Source organism: Tarenaya hassleriana, unplaced genomic scaffold (genome assembly GCF_000463585.1).
Source record: "Tarenaya hassleriana unplaced genomic scaffold, ASM46358v1 Cleome21, whole genome shotgun sequence".
Lineage (NCBI taxonomy): Eukaryota > Viridiplantae > Streptophyta > Magnoliopsida > Brassicales > Cleomaceae > Tarenaya > Tarenaya hassleriana.
This window is the reverse complement of record NW_010965451.1, coordinates 1,987,332-1,997,418: the sequence shown is the minus strand read 5'-3', so window position 1 is coordinate 1,997,418 and position 10,087 is coordinate 1,987,332. Positions and strand designations below refer to the sequence as shown.

Genomic DNA, 10,087 nt, shown 5'->3' with positions numbered 1-10,087 from the left:
CATATGCTCAATCATGCAATTCAATAAATATGATAATATACATACATATATATATATATATATCTTGCTTCGTAACCTTTTTTTAATAATTTAAAAGAAGAATTATGATAAGGTATATGATGGTGATGAGGTATGTTTTTGTTTTATAACCAATGTTTAGAGAAAGAAAACGTTAAAATTTTTCAAAAGAGTAAAAACAATGTGGAATAGATATAAGGAGTGAGGGTCATCCCACGTAACGTTATTTTTTTATCTTTATTTTTGGACTTATATGTATGAAATTAAACATGACGAGAAGTGCTAATGATCACATGTGCATCGCCATTCATTCATTCATTCACCATTCTTATGCTCTTACATATATATATATATATATATATAAATGTGTATGGAGGGGTAATTTTTATGTCTAATAATAAGCTCATATATATATATATATATGAAATGAATGCGTATGTATTGACTTTTTCATGTATAGTTTGGCATGTTTAACATGCACACATACAACGCTTATGATGATATGTATTTTTTTGATGTAATAATCTTAGAAGGCAAGCATCAAAAGAAGACATTCTCCTCCAAAAAGCTGAAATGCAAACAAGTTAAGCTTACGCTATCCCCCTTAATCATCATTAATTTATCCATGTATTAATTCACCGTCTCTGTCTATATATATACATATATATATGTATATATGTATACACACATATATATAATATGAATTATCCATCGATCTTATGGTTGGTTTAGAATTGGATGGAGAGATTGATTATGTATTAAACTAATACGAATAGAAACGTGGACAGCAAAGCAAAGAAGAAGATGCGCTTCACTCGCACCAAAACGCACTTTAATTGACTCCAAATTTTAACAAATTTTGGATTAGTTGTAGTAAGAATCCACCATGCATGTTTTTTCTTGTCTTATTGAAATCTCCATTAGCTACATCTCTCTCTCTCTCTCAAAACCTCCCCTAGAACCAATATTTATATGACTTTTTTCAAATTAATGATAGATTTTTACGGTAGAATTTTTTTAATAAGTTGAATAGTTGATATTTTTTTTTTCAAAATTAATAGTTCATGAATTTTTATAACAAAATGAAAAGTTTTTTAAATAAATTATACGGTTAAAGTTTTTAAAAAAATTAATAGTGGGTGGATTTTTATAATAAATTTAAATATTTTGAAAACAAAATAAATAGTTGATGATTTTATTTAGTTTATTACCAATTTTAATACACCGAACAAAATTTTGGATTGATAGAGAACGACTAAAAAATATCTCTGAGACATCATTAATACCAAACACCTCCATCTCCTTCTGTAATTTCCATTTTTAACATTAAGATTCATTTCCACTCGCTATACATTATATACATACGTATACATACGTTGCGTATAATAATTTTATATAATATCCAGCAGCTACACAACGAACCGTTCTTCTTCTACCTCACTCTCTTGCATGTTCGCTTGACTCTGACAAGGGAGATGAACTGAAGAGAGACACATCTCTGCAGAGGCTGATGAGACTGAGGATTTCAAGATGGAGTTGCGGTTTTTCACCAAGATTCTACTTCTGTTCCTCTGTTACAGTTACATTGGTTCTGCTTCCAACAACGACGATGAACTTTCCGTTTTGCTTTCCATGAAATCCGCTCTCGTCGACTCTCTGGGCAACCTCAAAGACTGGAAGCTTCCAGAAACTTCGGTTCCCAATATCCACTGCAACTGGACTGGAGTCTGGTGCAACTCCAATGGCAATGTGGAGAAGCTCGACCTCTCCCGCATGAATCTGACCGGCAGATTCTCTGATTCAGTCGGACAGCTTCGGAGCCTTGTCTCTCTCAACATCTCATGCAATGATTTCAACTCCACCCTCCCGAGATTTCTTCCTCCTCTGCAATTCTTAGACATCAGCCAGAATTCATTCGATGGAAGTCTATTTACACTGAGTAACCAATCAGTTGGGCTCGTTCATCTCAACGCTTCCGGGAACAATCTCTCGGGGAATCTCCCGGAGGAAATCGGGAGCCTTGTCTCTTTAGAAGTTCTTGATCTCCGGGGGAATTTCTTTCAAGGATCCATTCCAAATTCCGTCAAGAATCTGCAGAAGCTCAGGTTTCTCGGATTATCCGGCAACAACCTCACCGGGAAGTTGCCAGCCGAGATGGGCGAGCTTTCCTCTCTGGAAAGCGCGATTCTTGGGTACAACGAGTTCGAGGGTTCGATTCCACCGGAGTTCGGGAACATGTCCAGTCTCAGGTACCTTGATTTGGCCATCGGAAAGCTCAGTGGCAAGATTCCATCGGAGCTGGGACAGCTCAAGACGCTGGAGACACTTCTCTTGTATCAGAACAACTTCACCGGCAATATTCCGGCAGAAATCAGCAACATGACTTCCCTCAAGGTTCTTGATCTCTCCGACAACTCGTTATCCGGCGAGATCCCCCATGAGATAGCAGACCTGAACAATTTGCAGCTCCTGAATCTGATGTGCAATGATCTTTCCGGCTCTGTTCCTCCCAGTATCAGCAGCCTTACGCAGTTGCAGGTTCTCGAGCTCTGGAACAACTCCTTCTCCGGCGAGTTGCCGGGTGATCTGGGCAAGAATTCTCCGTTACAGTGGCTTGATGTTTCGTCAAACGCGTTCTCCGGCGAGATTCCTCTGACGCTGTGCAGCAATGGAAGTCTGACGAAGCTCATCCTGTTCAACAACGCCTTCTCCGGTCAGATTCCGGCGACTATGTCAAGTTGTCGGTCTCTGGTTCGCGTCAGAATGCAGAACAATCTGCTCACCGGATCGATCCCTATTGGTTTCGGCAAGCTTGAGAAGCTCCAGAGGCTCGAAGTAGCTGGTAATCGCCTCGCCGGAGCCATCCCTGGTGATATCTCGGATTCAAATTCGCTTTCGTTCATTGATTTCTCTAGAAATCAGATGCGCTCGTCCCTACCTTCCACGATTCTCTCGATTCGGAGTCTCCAGGTGTTTTTGGCTTCCGACAACTTCCTCTCCGGTGAAATTCCCGACCAGTTCCAGGATTGTCCCTCGCTTACGAAACTCGATCTCTCCTCCAACCGTCTTATCGGAACCATCCCATCCAGCATCGCTTCCTGCGAGAAGCTCGTGACCTTAAACCTGAGGAACAACCAACTCACCGGGGAGATCCCGAGACAGATCACGACGATGTCGGCCTTAGCCGTGCTCGATCTGTCCAACAATTCCTTTACCGGAGGAATCCCGGAGAGTATTGGAACTTCGCCGGCACTCGAAGTTCTGAACGTTTCGTACAACAAGCTCGAGGGTCTGGTCCCGATGAATGGCTTTCTCAGAACGATAAACCCCGACGATCTCCGTGGAAATCCCGGTCTCTGCGGCGGCGTTCTTCCGCCATGCAGCCGGCTCGCGGCGATGTCGAGGAACGGGAGTCTCCATGGAAAACGCATCGTCGCGGGATGGTTGATCGGGATCTCATCGGTTCTAGCCCTCGGGATTCTCGCCATCGCCGCGAGATCTCTGTACAAGAGACGGTATTCCAACGGATTCTGTGCCGACGGGACGGCGAGTAAGGACGAATGGCCATGGAGATTAATGGCGTTCCAGAGGCTAGGATTCACAGCTTCCGATATCCTCGCCTGCATCAGAGAATCAAACATGATCGGAATGGGAGCCACCGGTATCGTGTACAAAGCCGAGATGCCGCGGTCAAGCACGGTAGTCGCAGTGAAGAAACTGTGGAGATCCGCCGCCGACATCGAGGCGGGAACTACCGGAGATTTCGTCGGAGAAGTGAATCTCCTGGGAAAACTCCGTCACAGGAACATCGTGAGGCTCCTGGGGTCTCTGTACAATGACAAGAACATGATGATCGTGTACGAGTACATGCACAACGGAAATCTCGGCGACGCGCTTCACGGCAAACAATCCGCCGGGAGTTTGCTCGTCGATTGGGTTTCCCGGTACAACATCGCCGTCGGCATCGCTCAAGGCCTGGCATATCTCCACCATGACTGTCACCCTCCGGTGATCCACAGAGACATCAAATCCAACAACATCTTGCTCGATGCCAATCTCGAAGCTCGAATAGCCGATTTCGGCTTGGCCAGGATGATGGCGAGGAAGAAGGAGACGGTCTCCATGGTCGCCGGTTCGTACGGCTACATCGCTCCCGGTAAGACACAAAACCGGAACTTCTCCGGTTCGATTTGATTAACGGAATTGTGATCTGGACCGGTTACGATGCTCTGTTTTTTTGACGTATGAAACTGCAGAGTACGGATACACCCTGAAGGTGGATGAGAAGATAGACATATACAGCTATGGCGTCGTACTGTTGGAGCTTTTGACCGGAAAGAAGCCATTAGAGTCGGAGTTTGGAGAATCAGTGGACATCGTGGAATGGGTCAGAAGGAAGATCAGAGACAACAGACCACTCGAAGAGACATTAGACCCTAATGTCGGAAACTGCAGACATGTTCAAGAAGAGATGATCTTAGTTCTGAAAATCGCGCTTCTCTGCACTGCTAAGCTCCCAAAGGACAGACCCTCCATGAGAGATGCGATAACGATGCTGGCAGAGGCCAAACCCAGGAGAAAAAGCAGCAGCAACGGCGAGAACACAAACGGTAACGAGAAGGAAACAGCACCAGTTGTTAACGCTTCCCCTGTAAATGGCCTTCTGTAGGATGTTCTAACAGATTTGTTAAAAGGCCACTCAACTATTGATTCGTTTGATTCATGCTATGTATGTAGAAGCTAAATTCAGAGCTTGTCCTTTTTCCCCAGGTGGTATATAACCTTCTTCAGATATGTTTTTTTAACTCTTTGAAGAGTGAAGTGTACCTGCAAGAAGAAATAGACAGTAATGGCGGAAACAATGCAGAAATCAGACAGTCTTCACACATACACATATACATGGACACACACATAACATAACACAACCAACCATCTCTGTATGTGTGTTTACGTGTGTGAATTACAAGCAAAATCTCGAGTTCTATTATAGTTCTCCACGAGGAGGTGATGTACAGTGTGTATACTCCACAGAAGACATGGATTAGGATGAACCAAAAAAAAACATGTAATAACTGAAGTGCCGAGCTGAAACTGTAGGGCAAGACGCTTCACGTGTTTTGTCTTCGCTCCGTTTTATACTTTTATTAGGCTCCAAGTTAATAAAAAAAACCGTTCCAAAATAGGTTCATGAGATCATTTGAGCTGAAAAACAAGGATTTGACAATGGTTACAATAACAAATTGTGGCAAATAGCATAATGAGGGGGGGGGGGGGTATGTTGTTTCTTGGAATGAAAGAGCCCTCCGCCTGAGCACGCAGGTTTGGTGGCACAGCTTCTTCTCCAGAATACAGAAGATAAACAGCGAATTCTTTCTGGATACGTGCCATGGTTTCTGGATTGAGCCTCCAATGGCTGAGCAATGCTCGTCTGTACGATAAAATCGCTTCACGGGGAGAATCTGCAAGTTTCCACAGCTCGGGGAGCAGCTCGACGGCTTTTGTTAGAGTCTCCGGCAATTTGCTGTCCCCAGCAGCTACATTTTCGGGCAATCCTTCCGGAAAAGAAGACTCGACTATATCTAGAATAACTCTGCAAGACTGTGCGGCTTCTGCGAGAATCACAAGGGCCGTGAATTAGCCATACAGATCTATAAAAAATTTGACGGAATATTTCTTTTGAGAGGAGGAAAAATGACGTACCTTCAAATCGATCAAGGCGCTGGAGACATTTTGCTTTAGGTTGATTCAGCTTCTAGCCTTACCTGTCCCAGTGGCTTCTGATGTTCTCATTATCCGTAACCTCCTCACAGAGGTAAGAAACATCCTGGAAACGGTTTCAGAAGTTAAAAATGGGTTCAGGGTCTGGAGTTTTCAGGGTCCATAAACTATGGATAACAAGTTTTCAACTTTGAGATGATCGGAATATAGAACATAGCATGACATGCGCAAATATACATACATACCCCCATGGTACATCACCGACAAGCATCCAGTCTCCCTCCTTGTCCTCGTAGGTTAGCACGAAACCAGACGCCCCATCTAGCAGTTTCCTTGTCCGTGTTTCCGCGTGGCCGTCATCATTTTCTCCTACGCTCGATCCTGATTGAACAAAAACCGACCTTCTGAGAATGGTGCATGTCAATTTACTCTTAGAAAGCCTCGTGAAAATAAGCAAAAGAGACTGGAAATTTGCAGAGGCACCTGCTGATGGTTTCAGAAACATTTCCTCCAGTGTCTTTGACAATGACTCGTACGACCTATGAGCATTCAGATCGATTTTTCTTCCGATGGGAATTCCGTCCATAGCCACCTTCACAAACATTGAGTTTCTGATCTTCCCATTGCTTATGGCAACCGTTCTGTTCTTGTTTATGTTCTTGCCAGTCTCTGGATTCAGCTCTCCAATGGCTAATGTCCTAGATTGGTTAACCATGCTGTTCATCCTGTAAGTTCTAATCGGCGGCCACCCCACAACTTGCCTGTGATTTCATGTTTCAAGGTTTCAAAAGCTCAACAGAGAATCATGGCAATGATTAAATCACTTGAAACTGTGAACTGTTATTCACAGGACAGGCTCAGACCACAACTCAAAACACATTACATAAAACAACAGCATAAACATCAAACAACATAAAATTCTCCAAGATACATGTTTTAGGGACCGATGTAGCTTTTTCTCCAATAAACATATGCTCTCCGATGGAAATTTACAGAGACACACGACAAAGGAATATATCCAGATAACCACAAAGATACTGTCTTATATAATCCCAGAAAACATGAGTTCTCGTGTGATTATATGGCTAACCATAATCATGAGAAATTCCCAGATGAACATGATCAAAACAAAGTTTTATACAATGATATAGACAAAGTCACAAAGCATCCGCAATCATCTATTCTTGGCTATTATGAGGATAAGTATCTATCTAGTCTCCGGCAAAAAAAAAACATGTAATCATGTAAAATTTTTAGGTAACCATGATTGAAAGGACACACAGTTCTAGCCTATGATCCTACTGATGATCATAATAACATGAAAACTTCCAGATAATTACGATCCAAGTAAGGCTCTCAAATCCCAAATAAACAGGTAGACCTCGTAAACTCTGCATTCTAGAGATTATCATATACAATCTCCAGCGTATACCGCATAATACCATGGAATTTCCAGTCTAACAAAGATAATTCTTCCATAATCAAATACCTAGAAATCTACAGATACACATCAACCCTCAAGCATTAAACACATAACTACTCAGAGTTTCAAGAACACGGGAGAAAAGCTTTTGTCTTTTAGAGAAATGGATCTAACCCATTAGTCACGGCCATTGAATCAGCTGTCCTCTTGATGCCAGCCGTCGCGCTAGCTCTGCTCAAGGAAGAAGATGAAGAAGAACAATCCTCAGAGCACGAACCCCCAGAATCTCGCTGGCCCTTCGGACCGAGGCTCAACGTGAGACCGAGCTCTATCTCGGTCTCCACCGGACAAGATGAATCCTCGTAAGAAACGACGAAATTGTCATCGTCCGACACCGTCAACGCCGACCCACTCGCGGAAGCGCCTTCCATCCGAGAAATCCGCTTCGGAGGATCCGGACCCAGATGCTGTTAGTCACAGAAAATCTCAGAGAGGATTCGATTCTCTGCAAGGGAAGAAGAGATGGGTTGAATTTGACGTAAAGTTTTCGACTTTAAGTAGCCAAATAGTGAGGAAGAATTTCACGGGGGAACAAATGATGAACAAGAAGACATTACGGGTGGGATTTGTCCCTTTTTTTTTTTCCCCCGCTACAATTTGTCCCCTTATTCCTTTTTTTGGATGCTTAGCACCAAATAAAAAAAAGTCTATTATTCCAATAAAATTGATATCAATATAAATAATAAACTAAAAAAAAGCCGGAAATAGTCAATTTTATCTCGAAAAATATATGCTTATAAATGTATCACAAAATCAAATTTAAAAATTAATATTATGCACGATCATAAACAAATTTAGAAATTACCGTGTTAAAAAAATATAAATTCGAGAATAAATAGCCGAATTTATTAGTAAATAAACTAAAAAGACTGGTGTTTTCAATCACAGAAATAATCAACTTGGTATTTCTCATGTTCAAATTCCACCTCGACCAAATATTATAAAATTTTTTTTTGGCAAATCTGGTGGTTAAATCATAATTCATTTTTCTTGTGGGGTGATTTATGGATGATTTGACTTTTGATTCGACACAATACCGTATCGCTTGGAAAAGAAAAGGACACAACAGCCACGAGTTTTTCATATCGTATAATGCGTTTTAGCAATGTTTATTTTGTGTATTTGGAAAATAGAATCGACAACGGTTGGATCCGTGAGATATAATAAATAGACCAAACATCATGGGCCCCACGTAAAAAGGGAGGAACTCACGATCACCCATTTCCCAAATCTGACGGTTGTACGTGAATCCAACTAAACTCTAGATTTCAACCTACTAAACAACAATTATCACAATTAATTATAGTCTAATCTAAATCTAATCTCAGTAATCAATTAAGTGTTAAAGCATCCCTTTTTTTAGGTGCTGTCCGAATAAAAGACCATGTCGTCTGGATGGAAGACATCTATAGCCCACCGTTGGTCCGTTGCTACCAATTAAAACCAAACAATTCGCAGAGGGCCCCACTAGGGTATAAGATTCGGTACAGCGTGCTACACCGCAAAATATCTTCAGACGTATACCCCACGTAGGCGTCCGAACTTTGCCGTATTTTCGACACGTGGCGCCGCCAGCGGTAATTGTTTAACCGGATGACACGTTTGGTACTAACCGGTATCGTATCGTATCGTATCGTACCGTACCGTACCTAACTGGGAAAAGGTTGAAAGTGGAACCGAGCATTTTCCCATAACCCATACAAAGGCAGCATACAAATGAGGATTATTACAGAGTCCAGTCACTGACAAGAAGAAACCAGCCGTTGTGTATACGCGCCCATGGAGAGAGTATTATGACCTGAGAATAATAACACCACCCAAGTTTCGTTGGCAAGACTGAAAGAATGAATGAACTCAAACTGAACAGAACTTCTTTCTTTAGATCTTCTTCGGTTCTTGTGGTACGGAAAGTTTGCAATCCGTACATGCAGAAGGGGAGACAGCAGCATCAGAGACATTGATTCTCATGGTTTGGTCAGGTCCCTCTTTTGAAGGGACGTGAACAAGTGCGTCCATGATCAGAATCTCCCATTCCCTCTGCCTCAAAAACGCCATGAACCCATCCTCTGCTCCACCCAAACCGAAAAAGAAAGTTGGAATTAAGATTCACACGAGAGAGAATAACAGATTCGGCATGAGAAACCCAACCACAGTTGTGTTAAATACTACTGATGGAGATGCTGAGGTTGAGATGCTCAGATTGACTTACTTTTGTAATGATTTTTTAATTCATCAGAATGTTTCCTTGATCATTTTCATTAGATAGAGAGGGGACAAAAATTTCACTTGCAGTGAATGGAGTGGAGGCCAAAGTATCGAGAAAAATACCTCCACTGCGGACAGCTTTCAGATGCAAGATTCCGCTGCCTTGTGGTCCATTCACTGGAAATGAACAAGACACCGAGTGTCTATTCTGTGCAACAGCTAGCGTTGCGTTGTACCACGATCCCTTCTTGATGGGCTCTCCTATTGCGTCAATTATGGCCTGATTCTTCATCACTTTCTCCATTGCCTTGCTAAAATATCCACCAGGCAAAGAGTTGAACAGACAACAACAGAGAATCCCATTCAGAAAACGAAACAGAGCCCCAAAAAATAACTAAAATCAATCTGTGGAACAATTATTGAAATCCTGTTTCACTATCATCTTTGGCTCAATGTAAATATTACAGATAACATGAACTACATGAAGAAACAAATACAGAAAACTTTGCACAGCATGGGGCGGCAATGAGTAAACGGCCAAAAGAAGAACATAATGGATATTCCAGTAGCTAGTTAAATCCCATTGTGCGTGAGAAGGATCAGTGTGAAGATCACGTTTGTATATGGGAGACCAAAAAATCATGTGTGTGGGGGGGGGGGGGG

General features: G+C 42.2%; 3 protein-coding genes across 3 annotated transcripts in view; 1 reads left to right on the top strand and 2 right to left on the bottom strand.

Moving 5' to 3' along the window:
- The first annotated feature begins 1,259 nt into the window (after window positions 1-1,259).
- Window positions 1,260-5,080, top strand: LOC104814529 (MDIS1-interacting receptor like kinase 1). The gene is made up of 2 exons (XM_010542613.2): window positions 1,260-4,174; window positions 4,275-5,080. Exons 1-2 carry the CDS (start codon window positions 1,549-1,551, stop codon window positions 4,685-4,687), a joined length of 3,039 nt encoding a protein of 1,012 aa, XP_010540915.1. The 5' UTR covers window positions 1,260-1,548; the 3' UTR covers window positions 4,688-5,080.
- LOC104814530 (auxin-responsive protein IAA11) lies at window positions 4,931-7,804 on the bottom strand. The gene is made up of 5 exons (XM_010542614.1): window positions 7,334-7,804; window positions 6,220-6,497; window positions 5,982-6,117; window positions 5,781-5,842; window positions 4,931-5,220 (listed from the first exon to the last, which is right to left on the bottom strand). The coding sequence occupies exons 1-5, from the start codon at window positions 7,588-7,590 to the stop codon at window positions 5,204-5,206; spliced, it is 750 nt and encodes a 249-aa protein (XP_010540916.1). The 5' UTR covers window positions 7,591-7,804; the 3' UTR covers window positions 4,931-5,203.
- Window positions 7,805-8,883: 1,079 nt separating this feature from the next.
- Window positions 8,884-10,087, bottom strand: part of LOC104814528 — a 2,822-nt gene continuing 1,618 nt past the window's right edge. Inside the window, exons 3-4 of the mRNA XM_010542611.1 lie at window positions 9,548-9,735; window positions 8,884-9,285 (exon numbers count right to left, since the gene is read on the bottom strand). Of these exons, the coding sequence (XP_010540913.1) occupies window positions 9,098-9,285; window positions 9,548-9,735 (376 nt within the window). The 3' untranslated portion in view covers window positions 8,884-9,097. The remainder of the gene's footprint in view (window positions 9,286-9,547; window positions 9,736-10,087) is intronic.

Excerpts from the sequence above, each read along its gene's own strand:
- LOC104814529 (XM_010542613.2), top strand. The coding sequence starts at position 1,549 with ATGGAGTTGCGGTTTTTCACCAAGATTCTACTTCTGTTCCTCTGTTAC. Across the intron at positions 4,175-4,274 it reads GTACGGCTACATCGCTCCCG|AGTACGGATACACCCTGAAG; the intron begins GTAAGACACAAA and ends ATGAAACTGCAG.
- LOC104814530 (XM_010542614.1), bottom strand. The coding sequence starts at position 7,590 with ATGGAAGGCGCTTCCGCGAGTGGGTCGGCGTTGACGGTGTCGGACGAT. Across the intron at positions 6,498-7,333 it reads TCAATGGCCGTGACTAATGG|GCAAGTTGTGGGGTGGCCGC; the intron begins GTTAGATCCATT and ends ATGAAATCACAG. Across the intron at positions 5,843-5,981 it reads GTCGGTGATGTACCATGGGG|GATGTTTCTTACCTCTGTGA; the intron begins GTATGTATGTAT and ends AACCGTTTCCAG.